The following is a 25,872-nucleotide window of genomic DNA, read 5'->3' as shown; positions in this document are numbered from 1 at the left end:
ATGGCCAGCCCCGCGCCCTTAGTGGCCTCCATCAGCCACCAAATGTTGGCTTTGCAGACCCTGCAGCTCCTGCAGCAGGAGTGGGGCTGGGGGGACGGACCGGGTGCCCGTGGAAATTCGCGCGACCCGGACCACGTGTCTGCCACTCCAGCGCATCGCTCAGGCCTGCGGCGGGCCCGGGCGGGGCTGGGGCGGGAGGAGGGCAGCGGAGGCCCGGGGTTGAGGAATGGGGAGCTCCGGGGGCAGGCGAGCTCCCCCGAGGTAGAAGTAGTGCCAGGCGCCGAGGGGGGCGCGGAGCTGCTGCCCTGCCCCCAGGGCCGCGGGCCATGCACCCTGGCCCGGATGGCAATGCGCAGTGCACTGGCCCGCGTGGTGGACTCGACCTCAGAGCTGGTCAGTGTGGAGCAGACGTTGCTGAGTCCCCTGCTGCAGGAGCGATCCTTCCCCATCCACCTGAAGGTGAGTCTGGCCTCCAGCACCCCCCTCGAGAGCCGGATTCCCCTGCTGGCCGGGGCTGCAGGGCCCAGATGGAGACTGGGTGGGGTCACAGGATCCCAAGCTGAGCTGCTCACTGCGCCTGGGAGAGTGAAGGGGGTGGGGATAGGAGGAGGACTCCGCACTTACGGCAGGGAACTCAGAGTGGGGAGTGAGGGGTGGGTGCGGAGGTGCCCACCTGGGGCCGCCTGAGTATGGAGCAGAGAAGCGGGAGAGGCCTTGCCAAAGGCCTCTGGAACTCCTTCCTCTCTTATGTAGTAAATCAGCTTCCTGCTCCAGCTGAAGGCCCTTTCCACAGGCATGGAGGACAGCTCCCCTACTCCCCCTTCCAACTTAACCCTTCTTCCAGGGCTGTAAATACACGTATTAAGTCCCCACTGCCTTCTGTATGACAAAATCACCTACATTAATTTAAAGTCCTTTGAAACTTATGAATCACAGATAAGAGTGGGGTGGATCCCCAGTGTTGAAGAGTGAATTCTATATTTTTTTTTATCATATACTTTATTTTTTTTAAAGTTTATTTTTATTGATTTCAGAGGAATGGAGAGGAAGAGAGAGATAGAAACATCAATGATGAGAGGGAATCGTTGGTAGGCTGCCTCCTGCACGTTGGACCACGCCTGCCACCCAGACATGTGCCCTTGACCGGAATCAAACCTGGGACCCTTCCATCCGCAGGCCAACACTCTATCCACTGAGCCAAACTGGCCAGGGGCAAAGCGCGAATTCTAATGCTAACCTCCTACTAAGTCACGCACCTAATGTTAATAGAGTGCATTTTCTTCTTCAGATACCCAACTGTCAGGAAACAGAGCAGCTGCCTCCCAGGCTGAGAAGGATCCTGGAAATCTGGGGGTCTGGGTTACAGTGTTGGTCATGACATTAATTAACCTAACTGGTGGTTTAAGGTCACAATCTCTTGGAGGCCTTGTGGCTTTCCAGTTTTGACTTGGAGTATTGCATCATTCATTTCCCTTGGGAGTCTAGCAGAAGGAACTGGGAAGGGGTGATGAAGAAAGCTTAGAGCACTTCTCAAGAATTGCTATTCATGCTTTACAAGCCAAAAATTGCTACATATTAGATTGCATACTCACTATAAAAGACTGATTTAAAAACCAAACATAATAAAGCATATCATACATCCAAATAAGCATTATTACTCTACCTTAGGGTTTCTCAGCCTCTGCTTTATTGACATTTTGTGCTGGACAATTGTTATGGGGGTTTGTCCTGTGTCTCTATCCAGTAGATGCCAGCAGCATACCTCCCTGGCGCCCTACCCCCCCCACCTTGAGTTGATAAAACCAAATATTGCCAAATGTGCATGCATGAGAGGGAAAGCTGGAATGCCTTCAGATGCAAAGCACTGCTCCATTCACCTTAGAAAATTAAAAAATGAAGCTGCATTTCACCAATGCTCTTGAGTTAAGATACACCTTTTTATGTACTTCCAAGTAATAAAAAAAAAAATCCTGCCAGTTATATTATGACAGACCTTTGATTGTAAGATAGTCTCATTTCAGAGATTTTTTTGAAATGGGAAAAAATGCACATCCTAGAATTGATGAAATAGGAAGCATTGTGTGATATTAGGAGCATATACAAGATATATAGGCTGGCAAAAGGAGAGACTGAGTGATCAGTTTTACCTAAGGTGATCCTGGCAGGTTTCTTGTAGGAGGTAACCTCTTAAAAAAGTGAATGTTTGCTCTCCAGGCATTAAAGGGAAAACACATTTTAAGGGAGCTGTATGATCTAAGATCCAGAAGCAATGCAAGGACCTGAGTTTGGGGGAATTAAAATTAGTTCACTATGGCAGAAGGCAAAAAATAGCATGAAGGCAGAGAAACCCTCTCCATAATAACAATGGGTACTTTGTAGTACTTTACTCTTTTTTTCTATTGTTTAAAGTATTACATACGTCTCCCTTTCCCCCAATTGACTCCCCCCCACGCTACTCCCACCCCCCAAGGTAAGCCCCCACCTCCCCAGTGTCTGTGTCCATTGGTTATGCTAATATGCATGCATACAAGTCCTTTGGTTGATTTCTAACCACCCCTCCTCCCCTGCCTTCTTTCTGAGGGTAGACTGTCTGTTCAGTGCTACCCTGTCTCTTTTTGTTCATCAGTTTATATTGATCATTATATCACACAAATGAGTGAGATCATGTGATATTTATCTTTCTCTGGCTGGCTTATTTCGCTTAACATAATGCTCTCCAGTTCCATCCATGCTGTTGCAAATGGTAAAAGTTCCTTCTTTTTTACAACAGTGTAGTATTCCATTGTGTAGATGTACCACAGTTTTCTAATCCACTCATCTGCTGATGGGCAGATAAGGCTGCTTCCAAATCTTAGCTATTGTAAATTGTGCTGCTATGAACATAGGGGTGCATATATCCTTTCTGATTGGTGTTTGTGGTTTCTTGGGATATAGTCCTGGAAGTGGGATTACTGGGTGAAATGGAAGTTTCATTTTTAACTTTTTAAAAAAATTAAATCTTTATTGTTCAGATTATTACATTGGTTCCTCTTTTTTTTCCCACCATAACTCCCCTCCACCCAGTTCCCACCCCACCCTCCGCCCTCACTCCCCACCCACTGTCCTCATCCATAGGTGCACAATTATTGTCCAATCTCTTCCCGCACCCCCCACACCCCTTTCCCCCCCAAGAATAGTCAGTCCATTCCCTTTCTATGTCCCTGATTCTATTATAATCACCAGTTCATACTGTTCATCAGATTATTTATTCACTTGATTTTTAGATTCACTTGTTATTAGACATTTATTTGTTGTTCATAATTTGTATCTTTACCTTTTTCTTCTTCTTCCTCTTCTTAAAGGATACCTTTCAGCATTTCATATAATCCTGGTTTGGTGGTGATGAACTCCTTTAGCTTTTCCTTATCTGTGAAGCTCTTATCTGACCTTCACTTCTGAATGATAGCTTTGCTGGATGAAGTAATCTTGGTTGTAGGTTCTTGGCATTCATCACTTTGAATATTTCTTGCCACTCCCTTCTGGCCTGCAAAGTTTCTGACAGTCGTATGGGTACTCCCTTGTAGGTAACTGACTTTCTTTCTCTTGCTGCTTTTAGGATACTCTCTTTGTCTTTTGCTCTTGGCATTTTAATTATGATGTGTCTTGGTGTGGTCCTCTTTGGATTCCTTTTGTTTGGAGTTCTCTGCACTTCCTGGACTTGTAAGTCTATTTCTTTCACCAGGTAGGGGAAGTTCTCTGTCATTATTTCTTCAAATAGGTTTTCAATATCTTGCTCTCTCTCTTCTTTTGGCACCCCTATAATTCAGATGTTGGTATGCTTGAAGCTGTCCCAGAGGCTCCTTACACTATCTTCGTATTTTTGGATTCTTTTTTCATTTTGGTTTTCCGGTTGGGTGTTTTTTGCTTCTTTGTATTTCAAGTCTTTGACTTTATTCTTGCGATCCTCTGGTCTGCTGTTGGGAGTCTGTATAATATTCTTTATTTCAGTCAGTGTATGCTTAATTTCTAGTTGGTCCTTTATCACAACATCGAGGGTCTCACTAGATTTCTTGAGGGTCTCATTAAGTTTATTGGCGGTTTCGAGAAAATTCTTGAAAAAAACCTAAAAAGTGTGGTTTTGAACTCTATATCCAGAAGTTTGCTTTCCTCCATTTCTGTCATTTGTGTCCTGTTTCTTTGTCTTGACATTTTTTATGCTTCGCTGTGTCGATAGAGTGGCTTTCTGTGCTAAGTATCCCAGTTACCTGAGGTTGACACTCTTAGTGCACCCCCTTGTGGGTTTTGTGCACAGTCTTGTTGTAGTTAAGCCTTGATTGTTGTAGGTAAAACTGGGAGGATTTGACCTCCAGGCCAATTCGCTGTGAGAATCAGCTGTGTCTACGGTGGGAGAATTTCTGTGCTGAAGACACCCTTATGGGGCAAGACTTGCTTCAGTGGGGCTTTGGTGTTCACTGAGTCTGCCCCCTGAGTGTGTCCCTAATGGATCTGAGGAGTTGTAATTGGATGGTCCCACTCTGACCACTGGGTACACTGGCTCTTGGATCTAAGGAGGTGCTAATCTAGCCTCTGCCTGAGGCTACCCAGCAGAAGCCAGTTGTAAAGCAATGTGAGTTGCCGTGGGGCCTTGGGGCAGCTGCAGTTTGTTAAGTTATTTTCAGATTACAAAGGGCTGGGCCTTTCATATGCAAAAGCCTCCATGCACGGCTTGGGCGGGGCGGGGTCCCAGGGGATCAACAGGGCGGGCCGAGCGAGCAGTATGGCTGCTCTCAGTCTTGCCTTCAGAGTCCTGGCAATCGCCGAGAGTGCCTCCAAGATAAAGCTGCCCTCGAGTTCTGACCGATGCCAGACAGTCCAGTTTCTCCTGTATGAGTCTGGGTCCCCAGAGACTCACTCGGAACTGGAGTTCAGAGCCTGAGACTCCCTCCCGATTGAAAAAAACAATCGTGTCCTCAGCCGCCCGCCCTCTCCGCATGCACCTCCGCACCTTTGTATTTACTTCAGCACTACACCTCCTCTGAGTCTCGGTATGCTTTTCTCTTTCCTTCTAGTTGTAGAAATTCCACTCAGTCAGCCTTCCTGTGGTTCTGGTTGATGTCCGTTATGTCTTTTAGTTGTATTTTTGAAGTGGTTGTGCGAGGCAGCAATCTCCGGTGTTTACCTATGCCGCCATCTTGGTTTCTCCCCATTTTTAACTTTTTGAGGAAACTCCATACTGTTTTACAGAGTGGCTGCACCAGTCTGCATTCCCACCAGCAGTGCACTAGAGTTCATTTTTCTCCACATCCTCGCCAGTACTTTTCCTTTGTTGATTTGTTGATGATAGCCATTCTGACAGGTGTGAGATGGTACCTCATTGTTGTTTTGATTTGCATCTCTCGGATGATTAGTGACTTTGAGCATGTTTTCATATGTCTCATGGCCTTCTAGAGGACCTCTTTGAAAAAGTGTCTATTTAGGTCCTTTGCCCATTTTTTTATTGGGTTGTTTATCTTCCTTTTGTTAAGTTGTATGGGTTCCCTGTAAATGCTGGAGATTAAACCCTTATCAGAGATAACATTGGCAAATATGTTCTCCCATGCAGTGTGCTTTCTTGTTGTTTTGTGGATGGTTTCTTTTGCTGTGCAGAGCTTTTTATTTTGATGTAGTCTCATTTGTTTATTTTCTCCTTAGTTTCCATTGCCCTAGGAGCTTTATCGGTAAAGATATTACTACGACATATGTCTGATATTTTGCTACCTATGGAGTCTTCTAAGATTTTTATGGTTTCCCATCTTACATTTAAGTCCTTTAACCATTTTGAGTTTGTTTTTGTATATGGAATAAGTTGTTGATCTAGTTTCATTTTTTTGCATGTATCTGACTAATTTTCCCAGCACCATTTATTGAAGAGACTGTCTTGACTCCATTGTATCCTCTTGCCTCCTTTGTCAAATATTAATTGAGCATAAAGGCTTGGGTCTATTTCTGGGTTCTCTGTTCTGTTCCACTGGTCTATATGTCTGTTCTTGTGCCAGTACTGGGCAGTTTTGAGAACCGTGGCTTTGTAATATAGCTTGATATCTGGTATTGTGATCCATCCAACTTTGGTCCTCTTTCTCAGGATTGCTGTGGCTATTAGGGATCTTTTTTTCTTCCAGATGAATTTTTGGAGAGTTTGTTCTAGTCTGTGAAATATGCCGTTGGTATTTTAATGGGGATTGCATTGGATGTATAAATTGCTTTGGGTAGTATGGACATTTTAATGATGTTGATTCTACCAATCCATGAACATGGTATGTTCTTCCATTTGTTTATGTGTTCCTCTATCTCTTGTCTCAATGTCCTATAGTTTTCTGAGTACAGGTCTTTTACCTCCTTAGTTAAGTTGATTCCTAGGTATCTTAATGTTTTTGGTGCAATGGTAAATGGGATTGTTTTTTTAGTTTCTTTTCTGTGAGCTCATTGTTGGTGTATAAAAAAACCATAGATTTCTGGGTGTTGATTTTGTATCCTGCTACATTGCCGAATTAATTTATTAAGTCTACTAGTTTTTTGATGGAGTCTTTGGGGTTTTCTATGTATAGTATTATGTCATCTGCAAATAATGACAGTTTTACCTCTTCTTTTCCAATTTGGATGCCTTTTATTTATTCTTCTTGTCTGATTGCCATGGCTAGCACTTTCAATACTATATTGAACAGGAGTAGTGAAAGTGGGCATCTCTGTCTTGTTCTTGTTCTTAGGGGAAATGGATTTAGTTTTTGCCCATTGATTATGATGATGGCTGTAGGTTTGCCATATCAGGCTTTTATTATGTTGAGGTATGATCCCTCTATTCCCACTTTGCTGAGAGTTTTTATCAAGAAAGGGTGTTGGATTTGTCAAATGCCTTTTCTGCATCAATTGATATGATTATGTGATTTTTATCTCTCGATTTGTTTATGTGATGAATCATATTTATTGATTTGTGGATATTGTACCATCCTTGCATCCCCAGAATAAATCCCACTTGGTCATGGTGTATGATCTTTCTAATGTAATGCTGGATCTGATTTGCTAGGATTTTGTTGAGGATTTTAGCCTCTATGTTCATTACGGATATTGGCCTGTAATTCTCTTTCTTGGTGGTGTCTTTATCTGGTTTTGGAATTAGGGTAATGTTGGCTCCATAGAAAGAGCTTGGAAGTGTTCCTTCCTCTTGAATTTTTTGGAATAGTCAAAGGAGGACAGGTTTTAGTTTTTCTTTGAATGCTTGGTAGAACTCCCTGTAAAGCTGTCCAGACCAAAGCTTTTGTTTGCTGGAAGATTTTTGATTACTGCTTCAATTTCTTTGGTAGTTTTTGGCCTATTCTGGTTTTTTTATTCTTCTTGATTGAGTTTTGGAAACTTGTATTTTTCTAGGAATATGTCTATTTTGTCTAGGTTGTCCAGTTTGTTGGAATAGAGTTGTTCATAGTATTTTTTTTTTCATAATCCTTTGTATTTCTATGGGATTTGTTGTTACTTTACCTCTTTCATTTCTGATTTTGTTTAGTGGGTCCTCTCTCTTTGCTTCTCGGTGAGCCTGACGAGAGGTTCATCAATCTTTTTTATCCTTCCAAAGAACCAGCTCTTGGTTTCATTGATCTTTTGTATTGTTTTTTTGGTCTCTATGTCATTTATTTCTGCTCTGATATTTATTTTCTCCTTCCTTCTGCTCACTCTGGGCTTTTCTTGTTGCTCTCTTTCTAATTCTTTGAATTGTAGAGTTAGATAATTTATTACAACTTTTTCTTGTTTTTTTGAGGTAGGCCTGTAGAGCTATGAACTTCCCTCTCAAGACTGCTTTCACCGTGTTCCATAGATTTTGGATTGTTGTGCTTTCATTGTCATTTGTTACCAGGATGTTTTTTATTTCTTCTTTGATCTCTTTGGTAACCCAATAGTTGCTTAATAGCATGTTATTTAGCCTCTGTTTGATTTTTTTTCATTGTTTTTTATTGTAGTTCATTTCTTATTTTATGCCATTGTGATCTGAGAAGATGCTTGATATGATTTCTATCTTCTTGAATTTGAAGAGACTTTGCCTGTGTCCCAATATGTGGTCTATCTTTGAAAATGTCCCGTGTGTACTCGAGAAGAATGTATATTCTGTATCTTTGGTGTGAAATATTCTGAAAATGTCAATTTATTCCATCTGATCTAGTGATTAATTTAGGATTGATGTTTCTTTGCTGATTTTTGTTTAGAGGATTTACCCAGTGGTGTCAATGGGATATTGAAGTCCCCTACTATGACTGTATTGCTGTCTATCTCTCCCTTGATATCTTCCAGAAGTTTTTTATGTATTTGGGTTCTCCTGTATTGGCTGCATATATGTTTACCAGAGTTATATACTCTTGTAGAATTTCTCCCTTTAGTCTTATGAAGTGGCCTTCCTTATCTCTGGTTATGGCCTTCACTTTGAGTTCTAACTTGTCAGATATAAGAGCTGCTACCCCAGCTTTTTTTTTCATTTCTATTCACCAGAAAATTTTTTTCCCATCCCTTCACTATCATTCTGTGTGTGAGTCCTTTGTTCTGAGGTGGGTCTCTTGTAGACAGCAGACATATGTTTTCTTATCCATTCAGCTACCCTATGTCTTTTAATGGGAGCATTTAGTCCATTTCCATTTAAGGTTATTATTGATAAGTACTTGTTTGTCACCATTTTTATATTCTGTGCCTGTATTCCTTCTTCCCTTCCTATTTCTTCTTTTTACAGCAATCCTTTTAGCATTTCTTGCATTGCTGGCTTGGTGGTAATAAACTCCCTTAGCCCTATTTTGTCTGTGAAGCTCCTGATTTCACCTTCAATTGTGAATGATAGCTTTGCTGGGTATAGTATTCTTGTATTTAGTCCCTTGCTTTGCATCATTTTGAATATTTCATTCCATTCCTTTCTGGCATGATGTGTTTCTGTTGAGAAATCAGTTGATAGTCTAATGGGAGATCCCTTATAGGTAACTTTCTGTTTCTCCCTGGTAGCCTTTAAGATTCTTACTCTGTCATCGGTGTTTGCCTATTTACTTATGATGTATCTTGGCATTGGTCTTTTTGGGTTTATCTTATTTGGGACTCTATGAACTTCTTGGACTTGTGTGAGTTTTTTCTTCCCAATATCGGGGAAGTTTTCTGTCATAATTTCTTCAAGCAGGTTTTCTATTCCTTGCTCTGTTTCCTATCCTTCTAGTACCCGTATTATGCGGATGTTGTTTTGTTTTGTGTTGTCTCATAGCTCCCTTAGGCTCTTCTGTTTTTCAAGTTTTTTTTTTCCAACTGCTGCTCTGCTTGGGTGTTTTTTCCTACCTTGTCTTCTAGCTTATTGTTTCGGGTCCTCAGCTTTTCTAGTCTACTGTTGATGCTTTCTATTGTGTTCTTTATTGAAGCTATGTCATTCTTCATTTCTTCTTGGTTCTTCTTCATTTCCTCTTGGTTCTTACACATGTTGTTGATTTTGTCTTCCATCCTTATGACAATTGCTCTGAATTCTTTCTCTGACAAATTGCTTGCCTCCATTTTGTTTACTTCTTTTTCTGGTGATTTCCTCCTTTTCTTTCATATGGGGGTTGTTTCTTTGTCTCCCCATTTTCGCTCCTCTCAGGGTGTCTGGTTATGTGGCTCAGTATCTACCACATTGACCAAAAGGCACAAAATACAACTCAACAAGACACCACACAGAGGGAACAAAACACAAATGTATTCACAACACTGATAACCAAAATAAAGGTGACCACCAGAGAAAAGAGAATTAGGGGAGAGAAAAGAGTGCAAAAATGATATTGAGAAAAGAAAAAAAGGTAAGAGAGAAAAGCAAAAGAAGAAAAAATAAGGGGGAAAATACACATATATGGGGAGAAAACTCCACAAAACCAACAATTAAACCAAAAAATGGAAACAACAAACACCCCAAGAAAAGAGGAGAGGCAGAGCTTATTTCCAGAAGGTAAGGTAAAGGAATTGAATGGAGGGGGAATGGCCACAGTTCAGTTTAGAGGAGGTAGAAAGAGAGTGAGTGGGTAAGAAGAAAGGAAAAAACAAAATACTCAATTAAAAAAATAATAAATAATAATTAAAAATATATTAAAAAGCATATATATATATAAACATATATATATAAAATAATTAAAAGTTTCCCCTTTCTTTAATCTATCTATCTATTTATCTATTTTTGGAAAAGGAGAATAAAGTAGAGAACAGATAGGCCTGAGTTTGGTGAGTGAAACTAATTAAACTATTAGTAGAAGAAGAGAACAAGCGAGGAGAGGATAAACAAAGCATAAAATAAAAAAACCACAAAAAAAACAAACTAATAAACAATCAAATAAGCAACAACAACAAGGAAAAAATGGCTAGCGAAGAAAGAGAAAAGAGAAGGGTGCATGTACATGGAGCAGGGGACAGGAAATTAGATATATGAGTAACCCAACAGAGACTACTATAATACTAACACATCAATACAGCAGATAAAGATCAATTTTTTAAAAGGAGTAAAAAGAAAGGAGAGAGAAAAACTAAAGCAGGGACAGGAGAAGAGAAACAGGAAGAAAAAAGAGAGAAATGAGGAAGAAAGGATTGGCATAAAGGGATAAATGAGATAGAGTGAAATAATGATAAAAAAAATAGAATGCAGAACACTAATCCAAAAAATAGTGAAAGCTTAAAATAATAATAATAATAATAATAAATACTAAAAATAAGTAAAGAGAAAAAAATTTAGTTTCTTAAGTAAAAGATAAAAAATTAAAAAGTGAAGTAGTGAAGTTTATTTGCTTCAGCTGAGGTTTAATGTCCCATGGGGGCTGGTTTAAGACCCCTCTTTACTGTTCTGTCTGCCACGTCTCAGTTTCCTCTTAGGTAGTCAGCACCGTGTTTAGTTCCCAGCGATTGACTGCTCCTCTGTGTCAGACTCCACAGCCTTGGTTTCAGGCAGCTAGGATCAATCTGCCCACTTTGTTTTCCTGCCTGCTTTCAGTTGTATTTACACAAGAGTCTATTTCTGACATGGCCTCTAGGTGGCGGTGTTTCTGTATTAGTTTCTGGGACCAAATGGCCCCCCCACCCCTGCCATGAGGGCTCCCTGAGGGTATTCAGAAATCTTGTTTCCCTGCTGAGCTCAAGGCTGGGTGTGGCTGCGCTGCTAGGAGGGGTCTGGTCTTCAGGAGAAAAATGTTGATTCATGTTGGTTCAGGGTTGGAGGGATAGGACTGTCCCAGAGCTGGCCTCCTGATCACCTCTCCCTATTTTGCTCCCCAGCTTCCACAAAGCCACCTTCCCCTGCACCGCAGCTTTGGTGAGTGTTTGTAATTGAAAGATCCTATGCACTGAGTTTAGTGAGTAAAAGCAAGGAAAATATAAAGACATGCCGCTGCGTGTCTCTCCCCCTCCCCCCTCCCCCTGCCCCCCCCCCTCTTCCCCACTGCACAGCCGATGCAGAACTTCAGGCTGCCTTTCTGAGCGCAGCCTCCCATGGCTGTGTGCTTAGAGCTAGAGTCCCTAGCTGCCAGGAGCCCTGTGGACCCCTTCCACAGTCAAGCACTACACTGTCCCAAGGGACACGGACTTGGTGCAGGGCAGTCTCCCTCTGATTCTCTAGTCCCGGTTGCATGCGTCTCTCCCTCCAGCCCAGAACCCCAATCCCACCTCTCTCCAGGCGACCTCTGACCTTTCCGGCCACAGTTGTCTCACCAGCTGTGTTTAATTCACCAATTCCGGGTGGATGTTATTCGATTCAGCTGTTTCTTCTGCCTGCTCCGTGAGAAGGTGCAGGACCCATCTGCCTATTTGGCCACCATTTTGTCTCCCCCTGGACAAACATTTTAGGAGCCCGTGGCCAGGGAGGCTGGAGTCTCCGTATTCGTGGGTTCGCAGCCGAGGCAGCTGGTCCCTGGCCGGTGTGGCTGTAGGGTCCCGGGTGGTGTCCGAGGTCTCCCCGGATGGAGGTGAGGCTGGGCTCCCAGTCATAGCTGCTCTCCCCTTCAAGATGGTGTCTTTGCTCTTTTCTTAAAGAAACCAATAATTTATATTCTTTTTGAACATTTAGAGTTTATCAAACATATGCAAAGAAAAAACATGAAATGAGTTTCTTTGTGGTGGATAAAAAGTGCTTAATAGTTCTGAGTCTTGTTAAATTTGGTGGAGAAGATGGAGTTGACCAGTTTGACAAATTTTTTTATAGCAGGAAACTGAGGCTCAGAGAAATATTAAGACTTTGCTGAAGATCCTGCTTCTGAGAAGTGATGGCCCATGATTCCAACATGTTTTTATTGATTTTAGAGAGAGAGGAAGGGAGAGGGATAGAGATATAGAAACATCAATCAGAGAGAGACATCAATCAGCTGCCTCCTGCATGCCCCCTACAAAGGATCGAACCCACAACCTGGGCATGTGCCCTGACTGGGGATAGAACTGGGGATCTCTTGGTTATGGATTGACACTCAACCACTGAGTGAGTGTCAAACATGTTTGAGGCCAAAACATGGTTTTTTGTGACTCTACCAAATCACAGTCCTAGCTTAAAGGGGTATTAAAAACATCTCATTAAAATAAAGTATGTGAGAGTGTTTAGTCGACAGAACACAGTCATGCATGCCCTGCACTGCACACCACTTGGGATGTAACAGTCACATTATAGACTCTTAGGTCCGGCTGACATAACAAAATGCCACAGACTATGTGGCTTAAACCTCCAACATTTATTTTCTCACTGTTCTGGAGGCTGGGAAGTCCAAGATCAAGCAAGGTGGTAGTAAATTTGGTTTCTGGTGAAGGCTCTCTTCCTGGCTTGTAGATGGCCACTTTCTCACTGTGTCCTCACATGGCCTTTCCTCTGTGCATGCGGGAAGAGAGAGATCTCAAATGTCTCTTCTTCTTCTTCTTCTTCTTCTTCTTCTCTCTCTCTCTCTCTCTCTCTCTGGTTAATCCTCACTGAGGATATTTTTTTTTCATTGATTTTTAGACAGAGTATAAGAGAGGGGAAATCACAGAGAAACATTGATGTGAGAGAGACACATCGATTGGTTGCTTCCTGCACGTGCCCTGACCTGAGCTGGGAGTTGAGCCTGCAATGGAGGCACATGCCCTTGACCAGAATCATGCCCGAGACCCTTCAGTCCATGGACAGATGCTCCAACTACTGAGCCAAACCGGCTAGGACTTTTCCTCTTCTTAAAAGGACACCAATCCTATTGGATCTGGGGCCCACTCTCTGACATAATTTAGCCTTAATTACCTCTCTAAAGGCCCTATCTCAAAATACAGTCACAAGGGGGTTAGGTTTTCAATATATGCATTTTTTTGGGGGTAGGGCAAGGCAGGAGGAGGTGGGGAGACAAAATTCAATCCATAGCACTGGGTGATTTGTGTGCCTCCTTCCATGATGGCGGCTTTACATAGTGACAAAAAGTACCAGGCAAATGTAGGAAAACATTGTCAAACTAGTAATACTAGCAAGAATGCTTTAGGCACCTGCAACCTAAAAGGAGCATAGAAATGTGTGGGGCACCAGAAGGAAGGCTAGGATTTAAAAACTCCACAAAATGACCACTCACATAGAGACTATTAAAAACCAATTATGAGGCCACTGATTGAGTTTTGTCTGTCTTCCTTTGAGAGTTAAAAATATTTATAGTTGCCAAGAGTTCTTTCTGTTCTGAAGCAAGTTTCATGGAAACTATGGCTGATGCCAACTTTCAGAGGAAAAAGAACTTTCCTGACATTGCAGATTTAACTTGCCTGTGAGTTCTCCGTTTCATTTAGCTAATTTTGGTACCAACCATTCCATCACGTTTAGTAGCCTTCGCTGTTTTTTCATTCTACAAAGCAAAGCCAGTGGTTAGGAAACCATTGGCTTTGGTTGCACAGTCATTGCTGTAATGCTCTTTAATTAGTGGAGCCAGTTTCTGCAAATTTGAAAATTGTTTCTTCAAAAATTATCCACATACTTTTGAAGAAAAAAATGCTTATGATCATATGATTAATAGCCAAAGCCAGGAGGTTGCTATTGACTTGAGACAAAATTGTGCTTATGTTTTAGAAAAAGGCCCAGTGACTGCTATAGAAGTAGCTTAATTATAGTTTGTAATTCCTTATTATGTGAATGATATAAGAATCAGGACATATAAACTTTCTGAAATTAAAATTTAGCAACAGATATTGCAGAAAGGTCCTAAAACAAAACTACTTATGCTTAACATCTTGGTGGAAATGCTGCCATGCTCTGTTTTACAGTTTGGGGTTGCCTTGTGAGCATACCTGAATCAAGTGCTGGTATCCATCACAAAGTGCTTTTCACAGACTTTCCTAATGAAAATGATGACGTACCTAAAGCACATGCATAAGGAACCTTAGTTACTTGTGGGGCATTGACACTGGGTACAGCACAAGTAAAAATCTTTAATTTCCTGTGGATGAGAGATTTTTATGGTGAATGGCAGATACTTTGGTTCTTCATTGGGTGTTTTATTAGTGTGTAGTTACATATCTATTTGAGATTGATCTGGGTTTCAGGTAACTGGTGACTGATCTGGGCCCTGTTAATTTGTAGCTCAAAGCCAGATGTTGATGAACCGAGTGAAGTTGGGGCAATTTGAAGGATACTGATCCTGATGGTATGGTTCTCATGACATCTCTCTACATAGAGGAATGTTCTCATTTTAGGTACACATCCAGTTGGAGGGTTGTAAGGGGTTTGGGGAGAGGATTTGTGTTCCTTTGTAGTGCCTAGCACTGGGTGGCTTTAGTGGAGAATGTTCTGCTGGCCATGCTGACGCTCATTACAGCCAGGCCCCACGACAGAAAGCAGGGGAAAAGCTCTTTCTTTACTACTCTCTGTAGAGGACATTAGGAATTCAGGGAGAATGAGAGGGGAAAAAGTGAGAAGAAATAGATTTGTGGAAGCCATTGTAAGACAATATAGCTCAAGATGTGACTGTTTTGAAAAGAACCAACTTATTTTAAAGCCAGTGGTTAAGGGAATATGAACTGATTTATGGTTCATGTAGATCTAGAAGTAATTTTGAAGGTGACATAATAGGAAAACAACAGTAACTGTCCTGGTGGATTGTTGAAAAGCTGTCTGCATTTTGGAACCTATAAAGTCATATTGTGTTTTGAATTTATTATCCATTGGTATTGGTTTCAGGAAATAAGCTTTGAAACTGACTTCTGCAGCCAGATTCTTTTTGCCTTCAAGCCTCAGTTTTATTTTCAGTAAGAAGCTAGAAAAAAAAAAAGCTTAACTTTTCTTCCCTGTTTGGACTTTGCAGGTGCATGGAAAGTTGCTCAAGGGTCCCATATGTGTGCATTCTAAATAAACACAATGCATAATGCGGGAAAGTTTTTCTAAGAGACCTCCCTTACACTGGATAGGAGAGAACAGAGCAGAGGAAGGGGGAGCTCCAGCTTTACATGGGGTGCAGAAGGTTTCATGCCTTGAATATCTTCCAGATGGCCAACCGCTCTCAATTATGTTGCAGGAAAGAAGGATGGGCCAGCAGGCTAATATTCAATTTAGTTGTGTCCAAGGCCAATTTGAGTGTTGTAACACTCATAACACTGCGTTAACCTTAAAAAACAGTGTGACTATGGCCAAAAAGAAACATGCAACAATTCACTTGTAAACATTTGTGTTTCATCGCCAAAGTTAGTTTGGTGCCTCCTCTGCTTGCTCCCATGGTGTCCCTGTTCATCCCACTGTGGCATCCACAACTCCACCGTTCCTGTTTGCCCGTCTGTCTCCTGTCCTGGACGGTGAGTTCTGCTGTCTGAGTCCTCAGGGCAGCTGGCCCGGGTTCTGATTTGAGGCAGGTTTTTGCAGAACATTTAAATTTGAAATGGAGATTAATGCCAGCTCTGTCACTCACTTGCTGTGTGATTTAGGTACATCGTTTAATCTCGCCAAGCCGCATTTCTTTGAGTGAGACAAGGTGCAGAGGTGCCTCACTTGGAGCTTGGCGCCTCCTACAGTAGGTGCTCAGGCTCATGGGGCCAGACTAGTGTTCTTAAAATGCTGGTTTGCCATGTTGCTCTCATGCTTGGAAATCTCCAGGGAATTTACTGGGGCACTTGCAGCTTTTCACACTAGCTTATATCCTGATTCTCCGTTTTTTTTCAGACTGATCTCCTCCCAGTCCTAGCCCCTACTTGACTTTAGGCCTTTGCTTATGTTATTCATTCTAATTGCAGGGGCCATCTCTTTTCCTTATAAATCAAATACTGCTTTTCTCAACACCACCTGACTTATAGTGTCCGTACAGTCCTCCCAACCTAACATTTCTCTGATGCCTCATCCAAACCTTCATGCTCTTCTGCATGCCCTTGGCAGCACTCTGATGGCCTCAACTGCATTAAAAAATTTTTTATTGTGGTAAAAAATGCATAACATAAAAATTACCATTTTAAGCTTACAGTTCACTAGTGTCAAGTACATTAACATTGTTGTGCAGGCAATATCCATAATGTTTCCATCTTGCAAATCTGAAACTCTATACCTATTAAACAGTAACTCCCCATTTTCCTCTCCCCCCAGCCCTGGCAACTTCCAGTCTACTTTCTGTTTCTATGTGTTTGACTACTCTAGATACCACAGGCAAGTGGAATCATATGGTATTTGTCTTTTTTCGGTGTGATTTGTTTCATTTAGCATTATGTCCTCAAGGTTAATTCATGTTGTAGCATAAGTCAGAATTGCATTCCTTTTTAAGGTTGAATAGTATTCCATTGTATGTATATACCACATTTTGTTTATCCATTCATGGATACTTGAACTGCTTCCACCTCTTGGCTATTGAGAATAGTGCTGCTATGAACATGGGTTTGCAAATAGCTCTTAGAGATCTTGCTTTTAGTTCCTTTGGATATATACCCAGAAATGGAATTGTTGGACCATATGTTAATTTCATTTTTACTTTTATTGAGGAATCTCCATTCTCTCTATAGTGGTTGCTTGATGTTACCTTCCCACCAGCAGTGCACAAGGGTTCCACTTTTTTCACATTCTTACCAAAATTTGGTTTCAGTTTCTTTTTATGGTCGCCAGCCTAATGGATGCGAGGTGAGCTCCACCACTCTTGCTGAGCCTAAATTTAATTGTGACAGCTCTACTGAACAATTTAAATAGTTTCATATCACCAACTAGATTCCAGGTTTCTGTGGAACATATTTTTCTTTTCTCCCCTTCCTTCCCCTCCTTTCCTTCTTTCTGACCTTCCATCTAGCAGAGTGCTTCACTTATAACCTTAGACTTAGACTGATGAGTGCTTTATAAATACAATGAGTTTGCAAATCCATGGGCTAATTTGATATTCACATCTCTCCATGTGGCAATTATTACTGTTTCCATTTTACAGATGAGAAAACTGAATATCCCATAGATAAAATGTCTTGTCCACAGATGGCCCATCAAAGTCACAGAACCAGGGCTCTGATAGCAAGTCCAGTGCTTGTGCGTGAATAAGCTCTGCTTCCTCAGGGTCTTTGTAGCTGCCTGAGGCTGCATGTCCTACCTAACACCTATAACGTCCCTTTGGCTATGTAGGGTAATATGCTCCCGGGTTCTGAGGACCAGGACATGGGCATATTTGGGAAGCCACATGGCAGATTTCAGCTAAACATTGGAAGAAATGTTCTAAAAACTAGAGCCATGGGTTGCCTCCTAAGCACGTGAGTTTCTCTAGTGTAACCAAGATAATTTTGGACAACCACATATCAAGTATGCTATAGAAAGGATTCACACATTCGAAGGAGCTCTGTATGAACCTAGTGCATTGCTTAGATTATGAGTCTAGAAATGTCTGTTCCTATATAGGATTGGGTTTTTGTGTTTTTTACTATAGCCCTCATCACATTTCATTGGACGTTGGTATATATGCTCTATGTGTCTCATTCTCCTTACTAGTTTACAAACTCTTGGGAGAACAAGTACCATATCATACTGCCTTTATTTTTATTTATTTTTTTATTTTTCAATTAGAGTTGGCATTTAATATTATTTTATATTAGTTTTAGGTATACAGCATAGTGGTTAGACATTTATATACGTTATGAAATGATCCCTCTACACAGTTATTACAGTATTATCAACTATATTCTCTGTGCTGTACTTTATATCCCTATGACTATTTTGTAACTACCAATTTGTATTTATTAATCCATTGACCTTTTTTACTCATTCCCTCACTCCCCCCTCCCATCTGGCAACCATCAGTTTATTCTCTGTATCTATGTGTTTATTTCTGTTTTGTTAGGTCACTCATTTTATTCTTTAGATTCCACATGTAAGTGAAATCATATGGTATTTTTTTCTCTGACTTATTTCACTTGGCATAATACCCTCTGGGTCCATTGATGCTGTTACAAATGATAAGATTTCATTCTTTTTTATGGCTGAGTAATATTCCATTGTATATATGTACCACATCTTCTATTTCCAATTGTCTATTGATGGACACTTAGGTTGCTTCCACATCTTGGCTATTGTAAATGATGCCACAATGAACACAGGGATCCATATGTCTTTTCAAGTTAGTGTTTTCACCTCATACCTGTCAGAATGGCTATCATCAGTAAATCAACAAACAACAAGTATTGGTGAGGGTGTGGAGGAAAGGGAACACTCATGTATTGTTGATGTAATTGCCAATAGGTGTAGCCACTGTGGAAAACAGTCCAGAGGTTCCTCAATAAATTAAAAATAAAACTACCTTATGACCCAGCAATTTTACTTCTGGGGTATTTATCCAAAGAAATACATATCTTACTGCCTTTTATTCAGTGTAGTCAATCAGATAGTGGAGACTTGATATAAAATTAGCTGATTCATTAATGAATCAAACAAGCAGAGGCCATTATCCCAGTATGTGAGCTGAGTTACCACCTCACTTTACAATGTAATTGCTGGCCATCAGTTTGGACCACTGTAGCAATCAATACATTTCATATCCAGACTCTGAAATTACGTAAGGCTTTAGAAGTTCCAAAAGCGCTTTTAGTTTGCTCAGCTGCGTGTTCTAATTCTGGCAATGCACCCACATCCCAGTATAGGGTATGACATCATTTCTGAAAGCACCTGGAACTTGCTAAATAAAAGAACTTGCTGGGAGGATGTGCTCTACCATTGAATAGAAAGCACATAACTGAAATCATCACCAATATAGATCATGTGATTTCCACTGAAAGCCCATGAGCCACTGAATATGCTGTTGCCTCAACACTGTGACTTGTGCCCCCACCTTATACAGCAGAATCATTAGAGGTTTGGGTGGAGGCCATTGTGACTGGATCCATAGTTGGCCTTCAGACCTTCCAGAAAGGAAGAGAAGCAACCACTTGCTTTATTTTTCCCTTCCCTGGCTTAAGAGTCCATGGAAAGCTATTCCTATTAATTTGTTTTCTTTGACTGTTAATATATTTGAGAAAGGATTAAAAGGAAATACTGTATTAAAATAGTAAAATAAAGAGACTTTGCAAAGTTTGCCAGAGATCTGAAGTTTACCTAGGGCCTCAGGGATCAGTACAGCCAAGCAATAGAATTTTATGTTAAGTATAATTTCTCCAAACGTTGCCTTCTTTGATTCTTTATAGTAAGCGTGGCATTGACTACAGATATTAGGCCCACAAATATATTGTAAGGGCATTTTCATCTTCTCTGAGTGACGAATGCCTTTGCAGACTGGCTAATAGGCACGTGTCCGCACACATCTCAGTGGTTCCTTCTATTTTGAATTTCCCTTTGCAAGTTGTCTTTGATCCTCCCACTTTGTACTTAGAGTTGGATCACTTCTGTAAAGCAAGAGGACCATTTTGCTTGATGTGGATCTATGGCAAGTAGTCCAGAGTCATTTTCCCCAGATTTTCCCATTCCCAAGCAATGTGCTTCAGCAATATAGATTGGCCTATAAACTATGGGGCAGATCATCTAAGTAGCCCCCTGATACCTTCTGAGGAAAAATGAGTAACACACACCAGCAGGGAAGCAAGAATGCTTTAAAGAGAAGAAACCGAAGCGTGTGGTAGCCTGTGAAGCCTTGAGTAAAGGGCCTGTACATGTTTAGTTTTCTATCCTACGCCTAGCTCACACTGGGGTCCTACTGCCACTGTTTGCTGAATTGAAGAAATGGATGTTTGTTTTGCATCTTGGAAGATGTTCTTTATTAAACATTTTGCCAGAAACCCAGGTTCTTCTCACCTAAGTGACAGTGTTTGTTTGTTTTTTCTATTTTTTGTTATTGTTTTTTAGGGGGAGGGAAAGCTTTATTTATTTTTTTTAATCTTCACCCAAGGATATGGTTTTGATTTTAGACAGAGGAAGAGAGACAGAGGAGAGAGAAAGAAAGAAAGAAACATTGATGTGAGAGAGAAATATCTATCAGTTGCCTCCTGCATGTGCCTCACTCAGGAATTGAACCTGCAACCTTTTTGGTGTGCAGGATGATGCTCCAACCGAGCCACTTGACCAGGGCATCATGACAAAGTCTTTATTAGGTAGAAGAATAGCTTTGTTTTTCTATTAAGAATTAGGAAGAAAACTCTAGTTCTTCATCAAACATTGGTTCAATTTTAGTTCTACCTTTTATTTTATTTTGAATTATTTATTTTCTTTTCCTGAATTACTGAGTTGAATTCTTAGCTCATGGTTTTTCAGGGATTATTCTTTAGTTATATAAGCATTTAAGTCTAGCATTTCTCACTGTAGCCATATCCCATAAATTTGTGTTATAGTATTTTCATAATTGTTCAGTATAAAGTATTTTAAAATTTTAAATTTTTTTCACTGAACCATGAATTATTTACAAGTAGCTTGTTAAGTAATACATGTTTGGGGAAGGTTATCTATGTTATTGATTTCTCATTTATTGCATTGTGATTTGTATAACATAGACTTTTTATATTCATTGAGATTTGCGTTGTGACATATTATAATATAGTCAGCATTCATAGATATTTTATATATTTTTGAGAATAAAGTATCTTTGTTTATCTCCATTGGACCACGGTTGTGATTAGTGTTTCTATCTTTTCTCTCCAAGCTGATTGTTGTGTTGTTTGTCTGTCAGGTTCTGAGAAAGCTGAACTAAAATGCCTCTATGTTTGTGGATTGGATGTAAATTGGGGTTATCATAGTGAGCACACACAAGGACAAAATTGTTATATCTCCTTAGGGGAATAATTTCTTCTATTAATTGAGGCTTCTTTTATACTTAATAATGATTTTTCTGGCTTTATTTTGTCTTCTCTGCTTGGTATATATGTTAGTATTCATTTACTTTCAATATTTAGGTACTTTTAGTTTAAAAAAAATTTTAAAAGCGTATAGATTTTTAAAATACAGTCTGGTTACCACTATATATTTCAAAGATGTCTTATTTGGTGCTTTCTATTCACCTTGCTTTATGTTTGTGTATTTTTTCATTTTTACCTTTATAGATAGGATCAATAAAGTTTTAATGTACCTTCCCTCTGCTAATTCTGAAGTTGTATATATTATTTCTCTACTTTAATAATAATGCTTACATTTCTCATGTACATAATTTAAAAATCTGAAATTTATCAATTTTGCCACCTTTCTCTTGAATAAATGCAATGCCTTAAAATATCTCTTCATCCTACATATTACTACTATTCAGCATTCTTGAATCATCTTGCTTTTGTAAACTCCAAGTCAGTTGTTATGATTTTTGTTTTGAACAATCAATTCTTTAGATTTATAACATATTTTTAAGTTTCTTCATTCACTGTTGCTTCTTGTATCTCATTCTTTCCTTTTGCATTGAATTTCCTCTTTCTGAATTATATCTTGAGGAAGATCTGACAGTGAGAGTCTATTTGTGGTAACTCCTTTGTCCTTCTAAATGAAGATATATTTATTTTGCCCTAATAGTTTACTTAGATTAAAAAAAATTCTATGTTGAAAGTTATTTGGCAATATTGTTCTATTTTTTCTACGTTCAATTGTAGCTTAGAAGTCCATTGTCTGTCTTGTCATCCCTTAAAACCTGTTTGTTTATTTTCTCTGGTTACTTTTAAAAGTAGTTTTGCCTTATTGAGTTTAGATTTGTGTATCATTTAACTTACTCTGTACAAGGCTTGTTTTATTTCCTGAATCTAAGGATTCATGTTTTGGATCAGAATTGGATAATATTATTCATGATTCTCTTGTCTCTCTGGGTATGCATTTGTTGTACTTCGGCATTCTGTCATCCATGTTGCTTAACCTCTCATTCATATTTCCCATGTCTTTAACTTCTTTTATTTATTTTTTTTTGAGTTGTGGAGTTTTGTTATTTTTCTTTTTTAAAATTTATCTTTATTGAAAGTATTACAGATGTCCCCTTTTTTTTCCATTGACCCCTTCCACCCTGTACCCACCCCTCCTGGTTCTTCACCACACTATTGTCTGTGTCCATGGACTATGTATATATGCATACAAATTCCCTGGTTAATCTTTTCCTATCCCTCCACCCCATCTTCCCTCTGTTTATTTTTTATTTTTATTTATTTATTTTTTATTTTATTTATTTTTTTTAAATATATTTTATTGATTCCTCACAGAGAGGAAGGGAGAGAGATAGAGAGTTAGAAACATCGATGAGAGAGAAACATCGACCAGCTGCCTCCTGCACATCTCCCACGGGAGACGTGCCCGCAACCCAGGTACATGCCCCTGACCGGAATCGAACCTGGGACCTTTCAGTCTGCAGGCCGACGCTCCATCCACTGAGCCAAACCGGTTTCGGCTCTGTTTATTTTTTATTCTGGGCAATTTTCTCACGTTTACCATCCTGTTTACTATTTTCACTTCAGATGTATCTATTCAAGTGTTTAAACTGTCCATTGAGTATTTAATTTGTCATGATAGTTGTCATTTCTAGAAGTTGTATTTGGTTCTTTTTCAAGCCTGATTTTTCTTTCTTTTTTTAAAAACTATATTTTATTGATTTTTTTTACAGAGAGGAAGGGAGAGGGATAGAGAGTAAGAAACATTGATGAGAGAGAAACATCCATCAGCTGCCTCCTGCACACCCTCTTCTGAGAATGTGCCCACAACCAAGGTACATGCCCTTGACCGGAATCGAACCTGAAACCCTTCAGTCCGCAGGCCAACGCTCTATCCACTGAGCCAAACCGGTTAGGGCCTGATTTTTCTTAAAAAGTTTTTTATTCCTTCTTTTATATATTTAATCATTTTAAGCATATTTTATAGTTTATATTTGAAACTTTTGTAATTTAATATCGCCCTGCATTGTATCTGCTATATCATGGTGAATTGTATTTTAAGTTTCATATACAGAGCATGTCTTTGACAGAGCTTTATGGGAATACCGCAGTGGGGCGTGGGTTGTGGACATGTTCTGTGGAATAGGTTTTTGTTTGCTTTTCCTTGTGTCCATGGATATTTCAGCCCAGTTCCAATTTTGAAGTTAATTTCTTAGCATGAGTGTTCCCAGAACATGTATATGATGTAGAGGGCAACTCCAAACTTAAACTTCTGTGTACTACAGGCCCATAGTTACACATTCTTGGGAAAACTTTACCCTCATCCTAAACTCAGTTTAAGAGACAGACTGATTTTCTTTTTCTGATGGGTATTGGCGGGCAGTTAAAATAATCTACTTTTATTTCTGGCCCTTGGGGATTTCCATTACTTTCCTGCAAGTGCAAAAAGGATGTTTGTTCTATTTTATTTAGCATTCATTTAGTAGCAAGAGGTTTTGAAGAAAATAAACATGCCACGTTGCCAGACCCAGAAGTCTGTGGGAAATCATTTCCATTGATTTTAAAATAAACCATGTAATGTGGAGTAATTTCAGTGTACCGTTTACATGCAATGTATTTTAGAATATGAAACATTTTGGGATTAAAAATCTATTCACTTACTTCCTTGTTTTAAGCCACCTAGGAACTATTTTTTCTAAATTTGCACTGGAAATTTCTTGAGACCCTGTTCAATCCTAAATCCTTTATTGGAAACTTGAAGAAAGTGAGTACAGAATAACAGGAACAGAGGCTATTTGTGTATTTGTCAAAGCTCTGTTAGGAACAAGTAACAGAAATTCAACTTCAAATGGCTTAAGTAAAAAGGGATAATTGTTGACTCAGATAAACAAAAAATCCTGGCGTTTATTTACATATGACTAAGTTGACATGTTCAGAAAATGTAATTAGAATCAGTCTTTTTAAATTTCTTGGTCTAGTTTTCTCTGTGTTGGCATCATTGTAATTTGGATTCTCCCTTGTGGTAGCAAGATATTTTCCAACAGCTTCAGTTAAAAAGTGTTTCTCTTTCCCAGTCTCGCGAATATTCTGGGACTGTGGCTTATTGGCCTGTGTTGAGTCACCTGTCCATCCCTAACGAATCCAAGTGGCTGAGGCGTGATATGCTCTGATTAGCCTGGTCCCTGGAGTTGTGGCGTGGAGTCAGCTTTGGTCAAACCACACAGGCTGAGAATGGAGGAGAGCAGTTCTCTTGGAGAAAAGTCAGAGTGCTGTCATCAGAAGAGATGGGGATGGAAGCTGGGTACACAAAGTATAAAACAAATGTCCTCAACAATCTGTCTAATTGCTTGTTGGTTTTTGCCGTTCCTTTCAGGACAGTGTTGAGTTTAGAAACATCTGCAGTCATCTGGCTCTACAGATCGAAGGACAGCAGTTTGACAGAGATTTGAATGCTGCTCACCAGTGTTTGAAGACGATAGTTAAGAAGTTGATTCAGTCACTTGCTAACCTTCCTTCTGATGCTCATGTGGTAGCCTGTGCTTCGTTGAGACAGATCTTACAGAATCTCCCAGACATGTGAGTGCTCAGGACACTGGAATCAAAACCACAGCTAAGCACTGCTAAGAGAACTAGGGACCTTACCTTCCTAATTGAGTCAGCAAACAATGGATGTTTTGATTCTCACTAAAGAGACACTTGATACCATATATAGCAATCTAACCAGTGGCATCTGTACCCTTATAGCATGTGGGTGAAAAATTTTTGAAACAGTACTTCACATTTTTAAATGTGTTGTCATATTTGATGACTTTCTTTGATGGAAACATATTCTACTTTGTGGAACTAATTGGATTCTATATGTATATAAATATTTATTAATTCATATTAAGTATTCACTTTAATTGAATGATACATGAATCTATATTTATATTCATGTAGACCTATGAGGTTTAATATGGTGGTTATTCATATGATTAAAGATACATGTTTCTTAAATTATCTTGAATAAATGGGGTGTTGGTAATCGATAATTGTACTTACTGAGCACTTTATTTTTTGTTATGAGACTGATCTCGAGCTATTGTAGGACCACATATGTTGGTAATTATGAGTCCCAGTCCTGGCATTAATAACTTACTGTTGGGCAGGAGAAGAGCTGCTTCTAAACCTTGTGCTTTCATATACTGCTTTGTAAATTTTGAATGATAATGAGCTATGAAGTACCAGGATTTATATGGTATGTGAATACAAATACTACAGTATTATTAAAGTCATATGGAAACGTCTAACCTTTCTTACTGTTTCTAAATATTCCACTTGAAGTAGGAAATTCTTGTGAAAAATAGGAGGGGTTGAATATACTGGCAGGTTTCCCTAAATATTTATAGTTATGCAAAAAGAGGGTGACTGTTTCCACAACAATGATCTGCACAAGCTTAGGAGAAACTACATTTCTTGTTTAATGATGACTATGTTGAAAACCAAAGTACATTGAAATGCTACTTTTCCCTTAAAAATAAAATAGAAATGACATCAGATTTAGAAAAAAAATGAGTACAATGTATTTGTGCATCTTGTTTCCTAGAGGAATGAAAAACTGGGTCTGTATGGTGAGAGTACATCTACTTTTAAAAAAGAAAGTGTTAATAGTGTGGATGAAAG

General features: G+C 39.7%; 1 protein-coding gene across 1 annotated transcript; it reads left to right on the top strand.

Moving 5' to 3' along the window:
* Positions 1-25,062, top strand: DLEU7 (deleted in lymphocytic leukemia 7). Its single transcript, XM_070407474.1, has 2 exons — positions 1-459; positions 24,584-25,062. The coding sequence occupies exons 1-2, from the start codon at positions 1-3 to the stop codon at positions 24,788-24,790; spliced, it is 666 nt and encodes a 221-aa protein (XP_070263575.1). The 3' UTR covers positions 24,791-25,062.
* The last annotated feature ends 810 nt before the right edge of the window (positions 25,063-25,872 follow it).

This window comes from Myotis yumanensis, unplaced genomic scaffold (genome assembly GCF_028538775.1).
Source record: "Myotis yumanensis isolate MYYU_CA2020_CCGP unplaced genomic scaffold, mMyoYum1.0.hap1 SCAF_3, whole genome shotgun sequence".
In the NCBI taxonomy this organism is placed as follows: Eukaryota; Metazoa; Chordata; class Mammalia; order Chiroptera; family Vespertilionidae; genus Myotis; species Myotis yumanensis.
The sequence above is the reverse complement of the archived record's forward strand: the minus strand, read 5'-3'. Positions and strand labels throughout refer to the sequence as shown.

Coding starts and splice junctions, on each gene's coding strand:
- DLEU7 (XM_070407474.1), top strand. CDS start 1: ATGGCCAGCCCCGCGCCCTTAGTGGCCTCCATCAGCCACCAAATGTTG. Junction 460..24,583: donor CCTTCCCCATCCACCTGAAG/GTGAGTCTGGCC, acceptor CGTTCCTTTCAG/GACAGTGTTGAGTTTAGAAA.